General features: G+C 39.2%; 1 protein-coding gene across 1 annotated transcript in view; it reads right to left on the reverse strand.

Moving 5' to 3' along the window:
* The window catches only part of ABCB11 (ATP-binding cassette, sub-family B (MDR/TAP), member 11), a gene marked incomplete at its 5' end in the record, with an annotated part of 32,853 nt that extends 11,581 nt beyond the window's left edge, over positions 1-21,272 (reverse strand). Inside the window, 18 exons of the mRNA XM_008941583.1 lie at positions 43-147; positions 790-951; positions 2,443-2,575; positions 3,601-3,679; positions 4,353-4,554; positions 5,102-5,272; positions 6,527-6,730; positions 8,876-9,001; positions 9,895-10,005; positions 10,355-10,468; positions 11,734-11,908; positions 12,668-12,792; positions 14,432-14,603; positions 15,850-15,982; positions 17,158-17,246; positions 20,266-20,507; positions 21,087-21,135; positions 21,228-21,272. Of these exons, the coding sequence (XP_008939831.1) occupies positions 43-147; positions 790-951; positions 2,443-2,575; positions 3,601-3,679; positions 4,353-4,554; positions 5,102-5,272; positions 6,527-6,730; positions 8,876-9,001; positions 9,895-10,005; positions 10,355-10,468; positions 11,734-11,908; positions 12,668-12,792; positions 14,432-14,603; positions 15,850-15,982; positions 17,158-17,246; positions 20,266-20,507; positions 21,087-21,135; positions 21,228-21,272 (2,437 nt within the window). The remainder of the gene's footprint in view (positions 1-42; positions 148-789; positions 952-2,442; positions 2,576-3,600; positions 3,680-4,352; positions 4,555-5,101; positions 5,273-6,526; positions 6,731-8,875; positions 9,002-9,894; positions 10,006-10,354; positions 10,469-11,733; positions 11,909-12,667; positions 12,793-14,431; positions 14,604-15,849; positions 15,983-17,157; positions 17,247-20,265; positions 20,508-21,086; positions 21,136-21,227) is intronic.
* Between the last annotated feature and the right edge of the window lie 1,133 nt (positions 21,273-22,405).

Genomic DNA, 22,405 nt, shown 5'->3' on the forward strand with positions numbered 1-22,405 from the left:
ACTGTTTAGAAACAAAATTTAGCCATATTGGACTGCTATTACCTGTAGAAACTGTGTGAAAAATGAAAGAATTCCAACAAAGACAAAGAGCAGGCAGACACCATTGATCTGGATTCTTTTTTCTCCCTCATCAAGTATGGAGAAGGTCTTTGGGGAAAAAAAAAAGGTTAGTATCATATTAGAAGGGGTGGTTTTGCTCTGTGTGAAGTTTACTCATCATTCCCTATTGACAACTGCAGAAGCCCACCACAGAACAAAAGGTAGAAGACAAAGTTCTCCTTCACCCAAACATCCATTTGGTTAAAAAGTACACTTTTGCACAAACTGATCAGAAGACATATTCAGTATTATCGTCCTCTTCATTCATACTTTGAGATTGATTTCTAATTACCTTCAAGGCAGACTTTGCTAAATTTATCCTTTAATTTCATAGCTGTGGGGATTTTTCTCCCTCACTTCCACAGCATATTGGTCCCAGAGTACATCTTTTCTCATCTAAAATAAAGTGAATGCATGTATAGAAAGCCACTCCCAACAGTTCCTGGGAACCAAAGGAGAGATACTGAAGAAAACATGACACATGCTAATAACCTGATCCATTCAAAGAGCTCAAATGATAGTGACAGTGATATAAATATCTCTAATGAATATTTTTTTTTTAAGCAAGAAGGCCTGCCCCATTTGCTAGACAAGACCTAAAGGTTTGCCCAAATCTTATCAAGTTCTACATCATACATTCACTTTCTGCTCCAGGGCTAAAATATGCTTTAAAATGTTAGCATAACATACCCCAAGAATATGACTGAATAACAAAGCATAGAGTGGACTGACTGCTCCATTCACAGCTGCTGCCATGGATCCAAGTACCATGTATGGCCACTCAGAAGCACTGTATTTCAAAATTCTGGTAAATGGTACAGGCTTGACATGTTCGTCCACAACAACAGCTTCCTAAAAAAACCAAAAGGTTGGAAGCATTTATGAAGAAAATGTGTCTCCAAGCCAAATGTGGCCAAAGAGTTGTTCTAGCTTTGTTTATGAAAGGAAGATGATGGGTCTTGGCTGCTGTCTAATGTTCTTTTGCAGGCCTACTGACTCACAAGAGGGTTACATATATTACTACCTCTACTGTCCCTGGAGTGAGATTCATGCCTTGTGCTACTCCATCAATGCCAACTTAAGAGGTTACTTATGATATGTAAGGTTTGGTTTTTTTTTTCCAGTGAAACTCAGGCTTTTCCATTTTTTGATGCCTTCAGCTGCTTTGTGATACAATACTCAGTACCAAAACTTCAAACCTCTTCCTCACAAATGCCTTTTTGTGCCTCTCCTGAAACCTTATGTAGTATTTTAAAGTATTATTGGTATTGTGCAGTCATCAGACTCTTCACTAAATTAACACGTAAGCCATATAATTAAAACATGGGAGATCTCAGAGTGATAGCTGGATGTAGGCTTTAACCATGTTAATACCCGTCCCTTCTTTTAAACATCATCAGACTATAAGCTGAATTTCAAAAATTATTCCCAGTAAGAGCAGAATATTCATCAACAAATTATAACTTACCCTGCAGTTTGATTTCTGCAGAATTTTTCTAAATATCAGTGTGCTTAGCCCTGCTCATCTGCCTCAGTTCATATGGCTGGAAATGCTCAGCCTAAACAGACACTGTGAAAATCTATCTGCTGGAAATGAGCAAGAATGAATGGGTAGAAGCATCTTGTATTTTTTCCTTCTGAGCTGGTGCCAGAGTGACAGCACTAAAGCCTTCTACCCACAGAAAAGCCTTAGCAATTTTATGAACAGTGCTTGCTAACTGTTGCTCTCTGCACAGAACAACCATAGCCATGCAAATTGGTGTAGGGAGCTCCATAAGCACTTTAGAAACTCATTGTGCATATTCCTACCTATTCTGCATAATTTAAAGGCATGCTGATTTTGTTTTCTTTGCCCCTTAATTGCACAAGGATGCTGTGAAAAGACTCCAGTTTAGGTTGCATGAGGATCTCTATTCAAGTCTTCAGACGATATTGAAACAACACTGAATTAACTCTTTATTGAACAAGAAGCGGTGTCACTTCCATCCCTGAGTGGCTATTACATTTTGCAGGCTGAGTGTTTTGCTTTTTTGACTGTTAATTCAAATTTAGAGTTGTTGCTTTACATTAAGCTACGTAATCTACAATGTATATCACTTTACCAACATGTCATGCTCTGCTAGAAATTTTTATATTGACCAAGAAACATAGACATCAAATACAGACTACCATTTACACAGAGGATAAGAACAGAAACTGTGTTTTTCAGTAGGCAGAAGGGGAAATCTAAGAAGATGTAGCAGCCAAGAACCCCTATAACGGAGGAAGGTATCTACAGTTTATCATTAACAAATAATATAGCCTGTTCAGTTCAAAATTTAATAACGCGTTCTTGAACCTGACCTTTTTTTCTTGGCCATAATCTTCATAAAAAGGCATAAGATACATAGACTCTGTGTGATCTCTTGTAATGGATAATGGAGGGTCAGGGACCACATTAGATAGCTGGGATCTGGAGTGTTGACAAAGTGAAGATCTGTAATGAGAACAGAAATTATTTGTTCTTCACAGCTCAGTAACACTCTTGCTTGCAGAGTAGGTGCAGTTTTCATATATGGTAGAAGCCACATCCCTGGAAGTTTTTAAGGCCAGGCTGGATGGAGCTCTGAGCAACCTGATCTAGTAGGAGATGTCCCTGTCTATGGCAGAGGGGTTGGAACTACATGATCTTTCAGTTTCCTTCCAACCCTGACAATTCTATGATTCTATATTAACTAAACCAGGATTCACTGAAATAAATCATAGGAATCTCACAGACTTACTTTCTTTTCGTATTTTCTCAACATCTTGAGAAAAAAATATCCCACAACAGGGACCAATATTTTTCAAAATCGTGTTCCACACAGCCCCACCACTGAGACATTTTCTTATATGTAAGTTATATAGATATATAGTTATCCTACTATATTTGCATAGGTTCTTAAGGCACCAAGTCAATTCACTGTTATCACTGTGAAGTAAATCTTCACACTGTGAATGTGTGAGTGAAGAAAAACGGGATGCTGAAACAATCTACCTCTGTCCCTGGTTCTTGCCAAAGGGAATAATAAATATATAGCTACAAGATAGTTTGGGTTGTAAGATGGTTTGACTTTCATCAAGTAGAGGCCATAATATAAATGTTATTTCTCAAGTAATTGCACTGCAAGCCATTTTTCATGTGACTGGGCTGAAAGTGCATTTGGTAATGGCAATGGTATTTAAAAATGGAACATAAACACAGTAGACCTGAATTGGAGAGAAGACACCATAGACAGAAAGGAGAATAAAATCAAGACTCTTGCTATTCACCCATATGCCTTGAATCACTAACGTATTACCCAAGCTATTTCTTTCCAAGTGATCTCTTAGTAATGTGCTTGCAAACCTTCCATCCTCTTTTACGCTAAGAACAGAAAAGTGATTAATTAGTACCCTCTCAATAGCACTATTTTGGAATAGTGAGCTGAAGTATAGAAATGTAGAAACATATTGAGATTTACAAACATTTTTAAAACTCACCGCAAACTGGTCTGATAGCTTCCTCTGCTGAACGATTGGACTTTCTCAATATTTGGCTCAACTGCATTATTTTCTCCTGCTATAAAATACAGTATATAGAGCTGTTCAGTCTGTACTATAAAGAAACAACCTAAGCCCTCCATGGCTTCAAAGAAAATTCCAGTGTCTCCAAGCCATAACTGAAATACCTTGTAGAATGCAAGGAATGTAATACAACATTGCTAGTCCACCTACAAGATACCACAAGTTCTATATTTGTATTTGATATGGTGAAGTAAACTGAATGTAAACACAAGGACCATTTCACTTGGGATGTGGCAGTTAATGGCTGTTCTCCAGTTTTTGCACTGTAATTGCTCTTTTCTTTTACGATAATCATATACAAGGTATGATGCTTCACAAAAATACAAGCTATCATTCTATTAAACTTCCTTTTTTAGGAGCTAGTCTACCGCTAGTGAAACAAATAAGGTGGTGGTGTCAACACAGTCTCTAATTTGCCTGCATTTCAAATGCAGCAGGCTTGGACTCTCTGCACTAAATGGAGCTATAAAACTGTATATATTGCAGGTCAGGACTGTTTCAGGGCAGATCTATATTAGGAAGGTCATTCAGTGTATATGCAGTAGAACCAGTCTAGCCAGAGCTATCAATGTATTAATTCCATGAATGCTGGAATTCAGCCATTAAGGGAGAAGAAAAAATAATAAGGAGCTAGCATGTCATTTTATAAATGAAAATAAAAAGCTTACTTTGTCTTTTTTCTCTATTAAGTGCTGTGTCTCCTTTGTTTTGCAAGGTCACCAAAGTGAAATAAACTCCTTTCTTCTTCAAGAGTTCCTCGTGAGTTCCTCTTTCCACAACCCTTCCATGCTCAAATCCAACTATGACATTGGCAGCTTTGATGGCTGACAGGCGGTGAGCTATCACGATTGCTGTGAGGCCAAGATGAGCCTGACAGGGAACAACAACAGCCACACTCGCAGGACAGCAAAGAGAAATGCCTGGAACCTGTGTATAGTTTGCCTAATTCAAAAGAAGCCTTCCCACCGGTTTCACCTAACTCTGTGCTATAAATTATATGCTTCATAAGGATGATATCACAGGCCTGATGAAAACTCTGTCATCATACAAGACGCAACATGGTAAGAGGGAACTTCCAGCTATCTTACAGTGCTTGTAAAAGGAGCTCTGGTTATGAAGGTCAGCACAGACTGCTTAAAAACATAAGCTGAGCTAATGAGAGTCTCAGCTCCAAACTGCTGAGTCTCCATCCACAGCCTAGAGAGGTGTACATCTGTTCCTGAGCAAAGAAACCTATAGATTTCTACTAGTGTCTTATGGTAAGAAAAAATAGTTTCTGTCAACAATAGCTCTGGATATGAAGAAACGATGAGAAAAGCTTCTCACTGCTTTATTTGCGATTTGGCACACCCTCTGCAGAGTGCATTAAAAAATTTTCAACACTTTAAAGCTTGATTTATGCTATGCTATAGCAAACCTTATGAAGTGATTCTTGGACTGTAGCTTCACTTTCATTGTCAAGGGCTGAAGTAGCCATATCCAGTAGCAAGATTTTTGGGTTTCGTACAAGAGCTCGAGCAATAGCTATCCTCTGTTTTTGACCTCCACTCATCTGGCTTCCTCCATCTCCAACATGAGTCTCGAATTGCTGTGTGAAGAAAAAAAATAAAATTAAACAGATAATAAAAAGGTCGTTTATGTTTCTGAAGAAGTCTTTAGTAAGATGTCTTTCATGTTTGAGCTGAGAGTAGACTCAAAAATTTATTGTCTTTCAAAGACCAAAAACATAGTTAGTGTGGCAGAGTCAAAGGCCAGCTGATGAAATAACTTCCTTCATAACGAATGACACTGTTTTGTGTAAAATAAGTTTCCAAGGTCAAGACAAATGTAACCATGAATGAAAAAAGGTGAAATGTTCTGGTTTGGGTCAAAATAACTATATCAGCAGTAGCAGAAATAGAGAGGAAACAATATCCCACTGTCCATTAGGTGACTCACAAGAAAGCTTTCCACTGGAATTGTTTGCTGATGGCATGTTACTCTTGACCATTGTGTCTGTGATTTATGGACATCGTACTCTAGAGACATCAGAATCAAGTAGAATATTAAGTAACAACATAATGCCTGGTATCTTGAGAGCCAAAATAATTCTGTTCACCTACAATACAATTTTGCTTACTTCTCCATTTCCAGAAAATCATACGGGGCCTTTACACAACCTTTCCATGAATAATTTCCTGGAAACATGTAAATGCATAGATGGAGGATAAATCTACATACTGACATTAGTTAATGGTACTTGAGACCTGTCAATGAGTTTCACATTGGTTACATGTCCCCTTGACAAGCTACTTGGTAAAAAAACATTCTAGAAAAGTGAATATCCCAGTATTATAAAAATATGGGCTTTGTAAAGAAGGTATCATAGGACTGATCAACCTCTCATCATAAAGGAAGTAATGGGGGGAAAAGGGAGCCTCCAGTTTTCTTACAGGGATTGTACAAGGAGATTGTGTTGTGAGGATCAGTACAGACTAATTAAAAACACATGGTAGCTAATGAGACTCTGGGCTCTTAACTGCTTTTGGCCTAAGACCTCCACAGCATGAAAAATAGATATTATAAAATCATACTGTCATTATTGCCAGTATATTGAATCTTGTGCATATGATTCCTGAGCGAATAATTCTTCTTGTTCTGTCGGGGTTTGTATTGTTTTATCTTAGCCAAATACACATAGTAAGGGATGATTAACTCCAGTCAAATGAAAGGAAAGATTGCTGCCTCCTATCTCTATTAATCACTCCTATCTGAGTACAAATGGCTGCATGGGGGTAGGGAACAAAAGGAGTCTCTATTTTTCCATCAAATTCTGCTAAATATTTTACAAGGCACAGGATACCTGTGGCAAGTTCATGATGAAACTGTAAGCATTGGCCTCTTTGGCTGCTTTGATTATGTCTTCCATGGTAGCATCATCCCGACCATAGCGAATGTTCTCTGCAATCGTCGTGGCAAACAGCACTGGCTCTTGTTCAACAATACCAATCTGTGAGCGTAGCCACTGGATATTAAGGGAACGAATGTCATGGCCATCCAGGGTAATCTACAGAAGCCAATTAAATCGTGGAGAAAAAGAAAGAAAGAAAATAAGAAAATTTTCCCCTCCAGTTCAGAGAAAAAAAATTACGAAAGGGATATTAAAGGTCTGTGATGTTGTTGCAGTCGTCAGTTTCCATGAGCAGCATACAAAAAACCATAAAAGAATCCAAAGCTTTCAAAGAAATGCATTTGTAAATAAAAGAATGCAAAGCAGTGGAAAGAGTACATTCTGCTTCTTGGATCATAGAATCATAGAATTGTCATGGCTAGAAGTGACCTGAAAGTTCATCTAGTTCCAAAACCCCCCGACATAGGCAGGAACATATTCCACGAGATCAGGTTGCTCAGACCTCCATCCAGCATGGCCTTAAAAACTTCCAGTGATGGGGCTTCCACCACCTCCCTGGGCAACCTGTTCCAGGGTCTCACCGCCCTCATGGTGAAGAACTTCTTCCTAACTTCTTACCAATATCTACCTACTTCTAGTTTTGCTCCATTCCCCCTAGTCCTGTCACTGCCCGACATCCTAAAAAGTCCCTCCCCAGCTTTCTTGTAGGCCCCCCTAAGGTACTGGAAGGCCACAATGAGGTCCTCTCGGAGCCTTCTCTTCTCCAGACTGAACAGCCCCAACTCTCTCAGTCTGTCCTCATAGGAGAGCTGCTCCAGCCCTCGGATCATCCTTGTGGCCCTTCTCTGGACACGTTCCAGCACTTCCATATCTTTCTTGTAATGGAGGCTCCAGAACTGGATGCAACACTCCAGGTGGGGCCTCATGAGAGTGGAGTAGAGGGAGAGAATCACCTCCCTTGACCTGTTCGCAACACTTCTCTTGATGCAGCCCAGGATCTGGTTGGCTTTCTGGGCTGCAAGTGTGCACTGGCAGCTCATGCTGAGCTTCCTGTACACCAGCACCCCAAATCCTTTTCATCAGGGCTGCTCTCCATCCAGTCACTGCCCAGCCTGTACTGGTGCCTGGGATTGCCCCGACCCAGCTGCCATCCTTTTCATCAGGGCTGCTCTCCATCCAGTCACTGCCCAGCCTGTACTGGTGCCTGGGATTGCCCCGACCCAGATGCAGGACCTTGCACTTGGCCTTGTTGAACCTCCTGAGGTTGGCTTGTGCCCACCCCTCCAGCCTGTCCAGGTCCCTCTGGATGGATCCCTTCCCCCCAGCGTGCCAGCTGTACCACACAGCTCGGTGTCGTCAGCAAACTTGCTGAGGGTGCACTCAGTGCCACTGGCCATGTCCCCGACAGAGATGTTAAACAGGACTGGTCCCAGCACTGATCCCTGAGGGACTCCACTCGTCACTGGCCTCCACTGGGACATGGAGCCATTGACAGACACTCTTTGGGTGTGGCCTGCAACCCAGTTCTTTATCCACCGTGTCATCCATCCATCAAATCCATATTTTAACAGCTTGGAGACCAGGATGTCGTGGGGCACAGTGTCAAAGGCTTTGCTCAGGTCCAGGTAAATGACATCAGTTGCTTGTCCCTCATCTATTGATGTTGTGACCTTTTCATAGAAGGTCACCAGGTTTGTCAGGCATGATTTGCCCTTGGATCACGGAGCTGCACTCTTTGATTTAATTTCTTAATAGTTCTTTTTGCTTGGCCTCAGAAATAAAACCAGGTGGACAGTAATCACTACAATTATGTTTATATATTTACTGTACATTTGTTCTTTTTCTTTTATACAAATACACGTCACCACGTATGTAATTTGTGCTGAATAGGGAAACATAAATTAAATGAGATGTAATTCATATAAATTTAAATGTAAAATTTCATACAAATTTAAATATAATCCTCTTAATATATGTAATTCATATTCTTAGACAATCCACTACTAAATGCTAATTGCATATACTGAAGTAGAATTATGGGATAATGACTATATATTCAATATTTTGTTTTCCAAAATGGGAAGTGATTTGTTACTCCTGAATTATCATATCTATAGTTATAGCTTTTTTACTCAGATTTAGCACTGAATTTTTATTTTCTCCTAAAGATTCTCTTTCATGTTATTTTTTGTGACTGTTCAGTATTCCCTTGAAAAGCACAAGAGGGTATCTCTACATTGGAGAATAAACCATGTCATACTTTCAAGTCCCTTAGGTTACATTCTAGGCTGTTACACTCACCATACCATCCGTGGGATCATAGAAACGTTGGATGAGCTGCATTGTTGTACTTTTTCCAGCTCCGCTAGCTCCAACAAAAGCTGTTGTCTCCCCTGCTTTAATAACCATATTAAGGTTATCCAAAATCTGAAAAGAAAAAAAAATCTATCCACGCTCTCAGTTACACAGCCAAATGGGTATATTCTGTATCTTCAAGGTTCAAAGCAATTTTTCACATTGATTCAGAAATATATTATGGGAAAAGAGATAAGAAAAAGTCAAATATTTCTATGCTGTTTGTAGAGTTTGTAAATGCAGAATACTCTTTGCTAAGACAGGCAGGCAGATTTTGTTTTTAGAAGTATTCAAGTTAATACATTGGAGAATTTGTCAATAAATTCCCTCTAAAGAACAGTGTACATGTATTATGAATGCCACCTAAAGCAGAAATATTAAGATTGTAACAGTAAAATTTTGCACAAAAATGTGATAATTCATACGCTTCTGTCTTTAGACAGAATATATTAGAATATATTTTCCCAAAGAGAATTTGTCAGTTCAAAAACACTAGTAGAGAAATAATATGATACTTAAAGCCAATGCTCCTACACATTTTCCTAGCACTCTAACGGGTCACAGAGTACATCCCCACAGTAATGGAGGAAGAGGTCTGTAAAATAATCTTGCACCACTAAGCTTTGTGTCCTATACTAGGACTTATTTTAACTTTGTGTCCTTCACTAGGACATGGTGATACAAGTACATATTGTAATACTAGCTGTATGCAGGTGAATTTCAAAGTACCATGTATTTTCAGCAGCAAGGCATATGTATGGCAATGCATCTATCAGAAATGTAAAATAAGCACAATGGTAAGTAAAAGAAGCTTTTAATAGAAGAATTATCTAGTCTTCTTTTAAACCAAAGATAGGGGCTTCTGGAAAACAAACTCTATTGACAATCTAGGACTTGGTGGCAAAACTCGGATATTTTGACTGTTTACACTAATAGTGTTCATGGGATGGATGACAGATAATTACCTCTACATCTGGTCGGGAGGGATAATGGAATGTTACATTATGAAACTCGATTTCACCTCGTACTTTATCCAGCTTGTAGCCATCTTCTGACATGCAGTCAATGAAAGGTTTCTAAGATAAAATTTATTTTGTTATTTATTTGCTCTTAAACAACCAGCACTGCTGCAGTAGACTGACTGCCTATAAACTTACAGTGGGCCCTCACTGACCAGTAACTGGGAGTAAGAAATATCAGTAGCTGAGGTAAAACATCCTTATTCAGAAACAGGCCTCTTAAGAATCCTGTTAAACACGTTGTCTGCACCCGTAGACATGCCGCTACACCTTTCTATTGCACAGTCAATTTTTCTTTAATTGCTCTCATTTTTCATAATTTACACAGATGAAACTAGTGGTGCTTGAGGCTTATTTAATTATTTTTCCACTACGAAGTGATACAGATTAAAGATGCATTACTTACTTTGTCTATTGTCTCAAAAATGTTTGCTGCGGCACCACGGCCAGTGGCAAAGGCTTCCAGACAAGGAGACACCTGGCCAAGATTTAAAGCTCCAACTAAAACTCCAAAGAAAACCTGAAAAAGTAGTAAAAGAAATTAACAAAATATGACATCACATCTTTATTTAGTTTAGAGCTTAGACAGACAGTTCAAACTACAGTGGCTCAATGACTTCTTGTGCATCAACTAAGCTGCAGTGACTCACTATATGAGCATAGTTAGCCCAAAAGAAAGCAAAGAAGTTCATCTTGGAAGGAATTTTCACTGTCTTTCACAGCCTTGTTATTAGGATGAAGTAAATATACTTATCTCATATTTGCCCTTATATAAAAAGGTTTACCTACTTATTTACCGATGTGCTAGTGATGTATTTTTATGCTACCTCAAATTGAATGCGTGTTTGTGTCTTGAAACAAGGGTTGGAACCCTTTGCCACTGTTGGCAAGTAGATTATTTTGGAGATATCTTTTAGCACTAAGCAGATGAAAGGGTAAAACAGTTCAAAATCAGAAGGAAACTAAAACCACTTTATTACAGACTTCATATATTGCAGTACCTGGCTCATGTAATATTCATAGAACTTAGTTCTGAAGTGGGTACCAGCTACAGAGAGTACATTTTCTATGTCTCACACAGAAAGGAACTTTGTTGCTACTAGTACTGGACAAGCTACAATTTGAGGTCAGATTGTTCTATGAGTGCAGTTGGACTGTTTCTGCAGGTAGCACATACTGAACCTGCATATTCTTTCAACACCTTTTCCAAGAACCAAAGGGAAGAGCTACTCACTAATGACCCTGTCCTGAAAGCTGGTGGTTAGGTGTCCTTATAGTAGAGAAGCAGAAATGCATCTTGCCCTTTGGGCAGTCCTGGCAAACAAACAAAACAAAGGTGGGTGTTGGTTTTGTTGTGTTTAGGTCATCAGTTCGTATATCATCTACAGTAGATAAGTGGATGCATGAATGGCCACGACGTTTAATATGATTTTTCTGGTACATAATGCAGGAGCCACAGTCATCCGCATCTTTATCAGCCCGTAAGTTTACATGTTGTTAACTTGTTGTGAGAAAAATGCTCTCAGACGAATGCATTATTCTACTCACAGTAGGCAGCATTCCAAATCTTGGATTTAGTTGGCTTTTTTTTTTTTTTTTTTTTTAATATATCTTATCCTCATATATCATGCACTTTCATACATATACTAGTAATGAGCTTCAAAAAGCACATAAAGTATGATATCACTGAGCCACCAGATATTGGAGTGTTACAGATATATGTTCCAGAAAAAAAAATGGTTTAAGGACTAGTCCAGAAAAGTTGCATCAAGGTAAAATGAGTACCTGCAGAAGAGTCCCAGGTGAATACTCCTCCTGTTCAAGGACAAGTTTAGAGCCATACCAAAAGGCTAATGCATAACACAGGAAAATTATAAGCCACATGTAACCAGTGAATAATCCCATTATTATTCCTTTTCGAATTCCCCAGTGCTGAGCAAACACCAGATTCTTATCATATCTGTAAAAAGACAGTAAAACAAAAGAAGATGCAAATAATTTGATAAAGAATTCAAAGACAGCAAAGACTAACAAAGAGAGACATCTTCTAGAACTGTCTGTGCTACAGTTAACAGAGGTTCCCCTAAGGTTGGTATCTCTCACTCTTAAGTGAAAAATTACTGCTGCAACCAAAAATGCTCCTAGATCAGGAAAACCTTTTATGTTCTAGTTTAATAAATACAACATAAATCCCATTCAGTGCAGATACCTCAACACAGGGTTTGGAGTTTTAGCAGAGTCACAGAGGATTTGAAAAAATGCAGTCAGTGGTTCAGAGCATGTCCTACAGCCATGTTATATTTTAAATGAGCTCAATATAAACTTTAATCCTAACACCATGAAATAATTATGTGTTGTTGGAATTAGGTCTCTTACTTGGCTTAAGCTACGTACCCAAAGTTTTCACATAATTTCCAAAAGTGAAATATCAGGGAAACTCTAGGTGAAAATGTGGCAGTATTCTCCTACAAGTGGCAATGACTTAATCGTAATATTGCTGATTTTTTTTTTTAATGATTGACTCAATTATGAAACTAGTTTTGCAGGCACAATGGCATAGGAAACCTACACTTCTATGGCATACATGCATATAATTGACAAAGCTAACAAATGCTTATTATTGTAGACTTTAGAGACTAATTGACATAAGTTGCACATTGTAGCAATATGTTGCTACAGGAAAAAGAAAATAGAATCCTTACAATTTGTCCGAACAAACCTTTCAACTTCTTTCTTCTCTCCACCAAAAGCAGCCACTGTTCTAATGGATGAGAGGACTTCATCAGCTACAGCGCCAGCTTTTGCATAAGCCTTTAATTCTTGGCCTGTCAGTTTTGCAACAGCCTACAAAACCATAAGAAGTGCGTGTTACGGCTGAACTGCAGGTGCAGAGAAGGAGAGCAGTAAGTAGTGCTGCATTCACTGTATTAGGTCACCTTGGCTCTGAGCAGGCTTGTATTAGACACACTGCACTTGAAGGCTTCTATCTTCCAGTATTAGGGTATATACCTTTGTTGCGTGTATTCTGCAGAACAGCTATCCCTGTGGCCAACAGCTCTGCTTCTGGTAAGGCGAGAGAGCCACTGACACTTGCTTTCCATCCATTTCTCTGTGCTGATAATGGGGCTTGCATAGATTGTGGGTTTACTCAACTGCATGGTACAAAACTACCACTGCATGGTGGGAGGAAGGGACAGATTAAGCAGCATGAGCAGCCCCTTAGCAACTGTAATGGTACTGATGGGAAGGATGGAAAGAGATGTTGTCCACCACTGTAATTTGTTTATTGGGCTGACAGCAAACATGTCCCTCCATATGAGCGCAGACCACATTGGATGTAAAACATCTACTGAGGCTCAAAATAGTTAAAATTGATGGAAGATAATATAATCACATAATTCCACACAAAGTTACCAGTTTCGCTTGGGCATGACATATCACTAGAAATGGTTATGTATTATTATTTGTTTTCTCTTAAAATACCCTACCCCAGGCATCTATTAGCCACTCTTGGAAAAAGAAAACCAGGCTAGATTGAACTTGGATCTCTTTTCTTTATGGTTAAAAAACAGAGTTGGGCTGGAGAGGCTCACTTTTTTTTTTTTTTTTTTTTTTTAAGGAAACACTTAAAAGATACTATGTGAAAGAAAAGAGGTGAGGTGCAAGGAGAGACTCATAGTGGGGTTTATATCATTCACTGGCAGGATTCTGCGCTCTGTTCAGACTGAACCATTGTTCATGTCAGCTCCTTGCAGCCAGAACAAGGTGCTAAAGAAAAGCAGGAAAATGAGAAATTAGAGATACATTAGAGGTTTGAGAGCAAAACAATAGCAAACTGTTTCTGAAGTGCAAGAAACAAGATAGCCTAAGGGATGAACACAAAAAAGAGCAGATTTTGAAAATGCAGAGGAGGAGCTGCCAGCCGTGCTGAGTGTGGGAGATGATGTGAGAGGGCAGAGGATCCCGCAGTTCCCCTCTTCACTGTCCTTCCACGGCAGGGTCACAGGAAATTTGTAGAGAGGAAATACAGACACAGAATAGGAAGAGCTGGGAGAGGACACAGCAGCAGCCAGGAGCAGATACAGGTTGAGCTAAACTTGAGCGATTGCTACCAAGTATTTTTAAAGCACTGAAACCTGAGTCTCTCTAAAAGCCCATAGTCTGCATAGAGAAATCAAACCCATATCTGGTAACCATGTAAGTCAGGTGTGTAGTGAGAGAGAGCGGTCTTAGGCCAGGTTCTGAGCTCAGCAACCTTAAAATCTATAGGACCCAACACAAGGTATTCTTACATTCATATCTTAGAAGAGGGATTCTGGGACTCAGAATGAGCAAGGGTCCCCTACTGCTGCTGTGACCATGATCTGCCTTTCTTGACTTCAAAGAAGTATAGTAGCTTTCTCTCCCACCAGTCCTCCCAGCTCTATAGCAGGACCTTCCTGGCACATCATGCCTCATTCCAAAACTCTCACAATTTACTCACCAGTCCATAGACAGCTGCTCCAACCCCAAGAAGCGGGCTGGCTGCAATGATAACCAGGGTCAATTTCCAGCCACTTATAAATCCGAGGAGGAATCCACAGACAAAGGTGGTTAAACGCTGGATAAAGATTGCTGCTTGGTCAGCAATAGCCTCATTAATTTTATTAACATCACTAAAAAAAAAAAAAAACAAAAAAACCCAACAACAACCAAAAACAAAAACAACAACAACAACAACCACCACCAGAGAAGATTGGTGAGTGTATCTTTCATTTATGGTGCAGGTCTTGGTCATATTTAGGTGGGCTGTTTTGACGTGGAGAGGGCCCTTATGAATCAATGCTGTCATGCTGCTAGCAGACTCATTCACTAGCTGGTTCTTACTATTGGGCCCCAACTGAGCCCAAGGAGGATGCAAAGACATCCCAGCTGAATGCTGCTACCTGATAATGGAAAAAACTGATAAAGGTTGGTATGGCTTGCTGCCTATCATGTGAAACTGAGAATGTGGCCTTCTGCTTGGCTGAGAGGGTAAGAAAAGGGAGCAGGACTGTAACGCTTAACTAGCTCCACCACCAGACAGTTCCTCTCTCCATGCTACCTGGTGATGATGTTCTCTAAATTAAATTGAAAGCTGAGGAGGCTATTTTATACTGAGTGTCAGTGGGAAAACATGGGAGCTCTTATCTGGAATATTTGGATGGTTTCATTGAACATTTGGAGCAAATGCTGTCGAGGTTTAAAGTGCAAAGTTCTTAGCTCATTAATGTGGCAAATGAAATTAAATTATAGCTCTCTGTTGAAAAATTTGGGAGTGTTGAATTAAGAAAAAGTTTATATTTCTTCTGGATAATTTTTCTTTTTTGCAGTCAGGAAGCTTCCTGTCAGCACACGACATGCAGAAGCAGGCTAAAGAGTTTTCGCCGTCAGCCTTAGTTCCTTTTCTAAAGGCAACTGCTTGTACCTTCTGTAGCAGATTAAGCAAGGTTCACTCTTTTCTTTTAAAAGCCAATAAAAGAAAAGTGTGCCTCTAAACTAATTTTCCTTTCTGGGAAGTGTGAGAGGGTTCAAACCCACATCTTCAGCCTCAGGCAACTGTGCACTGGCAACCAAATTATACTCTAAAAAGAGTTGAGAAGAAGGAGAAGGGAGGGATAGGACTAGATGGGGGAAAAAAAAAATCCCCAATCCCACACATATAGTGACAAACAACTTACAAAAGCGAGCTAATTGTGGCTAAGCAGTTAAGGCACTCAGCCTGAAAACAAGGGAGATAGTCTGTGTGGCCTCTGCTCCCAGGAATGTACCTGTATTTTACATTAACAGGTGTTTGTCAAAAGCCTAGCTATTGGAACTCTGTTGCTTTCGAAAGGAAGTGCAAAATGTTCCATGTAGCATACGTTTATCTAGATTACTTACTCAGAAAGTCGCGTGTTCAATTCTCCTACAGACGTACAATCAAACCAGCCAATATCCATTCGCATTACTTTTCTGAAATAAGCTTTTCTGATTCTCTGTATCTGACGAGATGCAGCCATAACCCAAAAGCAGAAAAAAAATGTGGTAGATTAAAGTGCAGTAGTAAACCTGCATACTCTGAAAAAAACGGGGAAAAAAGCAATTTTGCTAAAGTGTGTCGTTACTGACACCCGATCCCCGGGATAGCTGCCACCCAACCTCTACCGTTGGGTACCATCACAGACACTTGCTCCAACGTGGCGGCTGCAGCAGATGGCGTTTGTTGCGTCGCTGCAATTGCTTATCTATGACAAGCCACGCCCACAGCGCCCCTCGTGGGCGGTCTGAGCTTTCCGTTACATCGCCAGATCTTCCCCACGCCGATCCCTGCCTAGGGCGGGCTCTGCTCACCACAACAAAAGCGTGAAATAATAATTTAGCTATTGATAAAATTACACTTAAAGTAAAATACTTTCTAGCTACACAGACATGTTATGCCTTTGTTCTTTAAATATCCCAACAATGATGTAAAGCTTTTGAATCTATCATTTATCTCAGTTGTTATAGGCATAAGAGGAGATGCACATTAAAGTATATGCTGTTACATTAATGTCATAGGGAAAAAAATTTTTCAATTTACTGCCTTAAGTGATATATGGATGGCAGCCATACCATCTCAACAAATCTCTGGGATCATTTTCCTGAAAAGGGGTGACACATTATTTTTGTGATTATTAAAAAAAAAAAAAAAAAAAAAGCTTCAAAAGCAGTAGACCCTTCAGCAGACAATTCAGGAATCATCCAACCTTGTGGCTTTTCTCAGTCATTAAGGACTGAACAATTACTACAAAAAAAAAAGTAGGGTTTGATTCTTCTCCAACAGTAGTTTTATGCTAACATTACTCTGAAATTCAGTTACAATAGCAAGACAGTGCTCAACACAGTAGAGCTGCCTACTGGGAATATGCATGCTGTGCAGCTGTTGTTTTGGGAAGGCATATGGATTCTATCGTAACTACACTTGAGGAAGTATTTCTTGTACTGTAGAAGGAGCAGTAGCTGTTCTTCTCAATGGGTGAAAAGGACCCTTGTGAAAAACACTTGCACCTATCCCAGGAGGTCTCCAGACTGTTAACCTGTTTCAGCAGACATAATGAGAATTGAAACCTCTATTCTGCTCAAATGGGCAGCTGATCTATCAGTTAATAGGAAAATGATTGTTGCATATTTAATTAAACATAGAAACCAAAACAGGGAATACAATACTGACCTGGAGGTAGCCTAACGCGAGTACAGCACAACCAATTCCTGCATAGTAACATGCAAACTTGGTCATTTCTTCTTCAATGTCCAACAGCCTAAAAAAAAAGGATACAGAAGAATTAAGAATACTATTTTAACTTTCCTGCAGATTTCTAATCTGGTATTTCTTCAAGTTAGTTATGTCAGCTTCTTTTGCTGGCAGGTGTTGTTTCTCAATTCTGAAGCTATTGCTAGCAGGGACCAGTTTCCTTGCTCTGCTTGCTCTCTCCTGGGGAGAGGAGGTGCTGGCACATAACATAAAAGAGTCTGCTATCCTGGAGCAGCCCTCCAGTCTCTGAGAAATTGTGGGAGAGTGCATGCTCCAAAACAGCACATCTGAAAGGCTCTTTTAGAAAAGAGTTGTCTAAAAAAGTTTCCATTTTATTTTGATTGTGAATGCTTTGTACTGTTTTACCAACTAATAACACTCAGATTTAAAAAAAGTTTTATGAGGAGCAGTGAAAGCTGCTAAAGCAAATTCAGTTGTTACTTTGTGACATAAACTTCCTAATTTGAAAAGGTTGTTTCTTGTAACTCAAGGACAAGTGCTAAATTATTTCTAATACCAGTGAAGAAAATTGAGTGGCTACTATTGCATACAGATTTGTTTGAAACAGGCATTTCAGCTTGTTATTGTTATGCTTTTGAGCAGCTTTATAAAAAACTTCTATAGATAGCAAGATGTTATTCCATTTATACAGAATTTGGTACACTGAAACTTGAAGCCCAAAAAGAAGACTATGCACCTGACCTGATCTCTTGCAAACAAAAATAATTATGGATGCAACACAGGTACTTGACACATATATCCTGTAACATTATTATTGCTTTAATTAAGATCATAGAGTAGATTCTTACAGGAATTAGGCTAAGGCCCTTGGAAACTAAGGAGGTTACTGATGACAGACAACATGGCTTCACTAATGCCAAATCGTTCCTCAACAATTTGGTGGCCATCTATGACAGTGTTACAGCATTGGTGGATAAGGGAAGAGCCACTGACATCATCTACCTGTGTATTTCAAAAGCATTTGATACTGTTCAGCATGACATCCTTGTCTTTAAATCTAAGTTTGACATATGGTACTATCAGTGGTATTGGCTCTATGGTCACAACTGAAGAATCGTGGTCAACAGCTCGATGTCCAATTGGAAACTAGTTATGAATGGCATTTCTCAGGGCTTGGTATTAGGACTGGTGATGTTCAAGGTCTTTTTTTGGTGATACTAGCAGTGGGATTGACTGCACCCTCAGCAAGTTTGCCAACAACACCAAGCGGTGTGGTGTGTTCAACACACATGAGAGAAGTGATGTTATCCAGAGGGCCCCTGACGGGTGCCCCTATGCTAAACTCATGAAGTTCATCAAGGCACCAAAAGAAACATGGACAGTAGGTTGAGGGATGGGATTCTCTTTGTCGGTATGGGCATACAGAGCAGCACAGAGTCCCCAGGCAGGTGCAAAGAAGGAACTTTATTTACAAAAAACCCAGCCTTTTTATGCCGTTAGTCGACCATTAGTTTACATACTTTTCAGGCACAACAAACCCATTTTAACCAACCACCAAGCACCACGGTGCAAACACCCAGCATACCTCGCCCCCTCTATCCCAGCTGAGTCACTCTACCAGAGCCCTGCTCTGCTCAGCCTAAGTGACAGGCCGGAGCCATGATTTTGCCGGGCCTTCCCTTACAAAGCTGTACATATTGGCTACTACTCTCCACCTCTACTTCACTGTTGTGAGACTCCACCTGAATACTGTGTCTAGCTCAGGGGTCCCCAACATAAGAATATTGACTTGTTGGAGTGGGTTCAGAGGAGGGCCCAAAAAAAAAAAAAATTAAGAAGATGATCAGAGGGCTGCAACACCTCACCTATGAAGACAGGCTGAGAGACTTCATTGTGTTCAGCCTGGAGAGGGGGTCAGTCGACACCTTATAGCAACATTATATTAAGTAAAGGTGGCCTACAAGAAAGCTTCAGAGGACTGTTTTACAATGGCATGTAAAAGTGATGGGAGAAGGGGAAAAGGCTTTAATCTGAAAAAGGTAGATAAAGAGCAGATGTGAATACGAATCTCTTCACTGTGACATTACCTAGAGAAGTTGTTGATGGCCCTTCTCTGGAAATGTTCAAGGCCACATTGGATAAGGCTTTGAGCAACAAGACCTAGTGGAAGGACTCCTTGCCCAGGGCAGGCAGGTCAGAACTAAATGATCTCTAAGGCTCTTTCCTACCCATTCTACAATTCTATGACTTTGTCCTGCCTGGTATTTCAGAGTAACAGAGGTCCACAGAGTATTCTGTCTGCCAGGACCATGTTGGAATGATGGCTTGGACAGCCTTGGAGCAAATTATTTGATGTCCATCTAGGAATGTGAATCTCTTCCCATAAGCTCTGAATTCCAGAGACATTTCGACAAGCAACTTTTAATTCTAATTTACAACCTAATTAGATGTAAATGAAAGATTAGAAGACTCTTGGGATGATGCACTAAAAAAGAGCATTAGGAAAGGTTAGAGATTGAAATTTGGCTTTAGCAGATATCTGAATGAATCATTTAGACTTCATTTATAGTAGTTACTGGAAAGAAACAGGCACTCTTACAGAGCTGTTCTTCTGACATGCCTTAGGCATCTCACATAAGCTATGATAATTTGCATCCTAGAAGTGCTCATTTCTCTTCATTGACTAAAGTTTAGATAACTTGCTCACAAGTCAGCAGGCACCAAGTCATAACCAGAACAAATGGAAGTTGGCATTAACTATAGTGTTATCAGTGAAAAGATATTAATGAACTCAGATGTGCAGCAGCTACAATCAGAACAATAATTGTGAAGGAATATCCTTGCTGGCATCAATAGCTGAAAGACCAAAACCTATGTTGAAATTCTCTCCCTCCTGGTAATATATCTAGCTCAAAACCAGGTATCTGTAATAAGAACAATGCCCCTTTTCTATCTCATGGATAGAAAAAGTCTGGTTTAAAGGCCAAACTCAACCTTCTGTAGCACTACATTGTCTAACAAGCCATAATAACACAGGAAAAGAAAAAAGTATATCTAGGACTTACCCACACCTTGTTGTGGCATTCCTTTCATTCTGGTGAATAGTCCCATTAATCCACATGATTGTATTATTTACACACACCTTGTCTGGGTCTTTAAGCTCTTGAATTTCAATGTCATAATCAATAAACATGTCTGCCATTGCACCAAAGACAAGCAACACAGCTGGCTGGGCTACTCCATGGGCAGTAGCACAGAAACTACCTACAGCCATCATTAATATTTCCACAGATGAAGAAAATCGGAACTATAAAGACAGGAAAAAGAAATATGGTCTATGCTATCAGGTAGTCTTCATGCTGCTTGTATACTGATAATTCATTAATTAGGTGGATCAGATACAAAATTGTTTTATTGGATTCCAACTCTCATAATAGGCTAAACATAACTTTTGTGCATTCTCAAGTTTCTAGAACTACCAAATTTTCTATTACCCATGGAGTAATTACAAGGGAGATAAATTATCTGCCAAACATTTTGCAGAAAATGTTTAGTGGAAATAAGAATGAACAAAGGTCAAGCAGGTCACTGATTTACATTTTGTTTCCCCCTATATCTACCCCCTAGAAATATCTAGGTTCAAGATAATTTATTTTCTAGACAACTAAGAAAAAACAATCAATAATCAGTACAAAGCTGACAAAATGACAAAGGGGGGGGTCTGGCTATTAAATTCCCATTGACTTTTAAAACAGAATTTAATGCCAATAGTTGACTCCTTAAAAGATTGGCTTAGTCATAGCTATTTCTCAAAACAACAATACAGACCACTGTCACTGTTTCTGCAGAATAATACATATAAAACCTTAGCCATTGCTTTCATTACCAGCTGAAAGAAGCCAACAAGGTTAGTGTTTTCTTCCTTTTCTGATGACCTTCAAGAACAGAAAACATATAATTAGAACTTCTGTTTTACTACGTTTAGTGTTCTCTTGTCAGAGAGTACACGGCTTTGAAGTGAACTTAATTTTCATTCTTCTTGTCTACAGAATTCTCATATGTATAGAAATTCCTAGGGCAAAAAAAAAAAATAATTTTACATTATTTCTTTTATTCTCTATTTTACTTCCTTGCAATTACATTTGATTTGAAACATTTTTTCCCAGAATTCTAGGAGACAAACTTTTTCTTTCAGATTTCCTTGGTATCATTGAGTTAATTTTTTTTTTTTTTTCCACTGGGGCTAGAGCAGAGGTTAGCTGAAAATAGTCAGAAGTTTTATCCTTTGTTTCAAAAGCAGCAGCTAAAATCTCTATTGCTGTAATGTGGATTGTTCCTGTTCCCTATATGTTCTTATTGCAACAGTGCCAGAAGAATCTCTCACTCTACCATGCAGGCTTTTATCAGTGCTCACATTATGTGTTTCTATTCTGCATGATCAGTTAAAATCTAAAAGACAAAATGGACCATTACAGTTGGGATCCATGTTATAGGAAGTCATCATCAGATGTGTACAACAGTGATGGATTTAAAATTTGGATTTTTTCTTTTTAATGAAACAAATTTAAGCTACGTTTGTCATGAACAGTTTTCAGAAAGCAGATCCTAGAAAAGCTGAAGAAAGCTTTCTATGCATAAGAGGCAGAACCATATGTGAAAGTCTAAGAGAAGTTGGGTTACAAGATACATGTAAGGAATATGGAGATGGTTGAGTACTGTGCCAGTGTTCGCTGAGATGGGCAATCTGAAAAAAAAGACAAAACTAAGATATGCTCTTGCTTCCTCATTGTAGAAGTAGTTCTTTGCCTGTGTACACTAGATCAGAAAGATCTGGCACAGAGTACAGCACGTATTAGGTTTTTGCCAGAGCTAGAAAGAGGGAGGATCTTAACCACTTTAAAGTCTCAGACTATAGGTGAAGATTGAAGACCCTTAATCATTTCAGATTTTAGCTACCTCTAATTCTACATTTAAATCTTAACATCTCAGCTTAAATGAAGTGAGCTAGTTCTTTTTCGTCTAAAGTCACAAAACTAAGCCTTAAGATAAATTAATCAAGACTGATTAAAATGCCTAAAAAACCTCACATCCCAAACTAAAAGCACGGAAAAAAATTAATTAAAAAAAATTGTCAGATACAGACCATATTTTGCTGCCATTATTCTCTGATCTTAAAGGTTCCTAGGTGTCCTGGTTCCGTGTAAA

This window comes from Merops nubicus, unplaced genomic scaffold (assembly GCF_000691845.1).
Source record: "Merops nubicus isolate BGI_N331 unplaced genomic scaffold, ASM69184v1 scaffold12060, whole genome shotgun sequence".
NCBI lineage: Eukaryota > Metazoa > Chordata > Aves > Coraciiformes > Meropidae > Merops > Merops nubicus.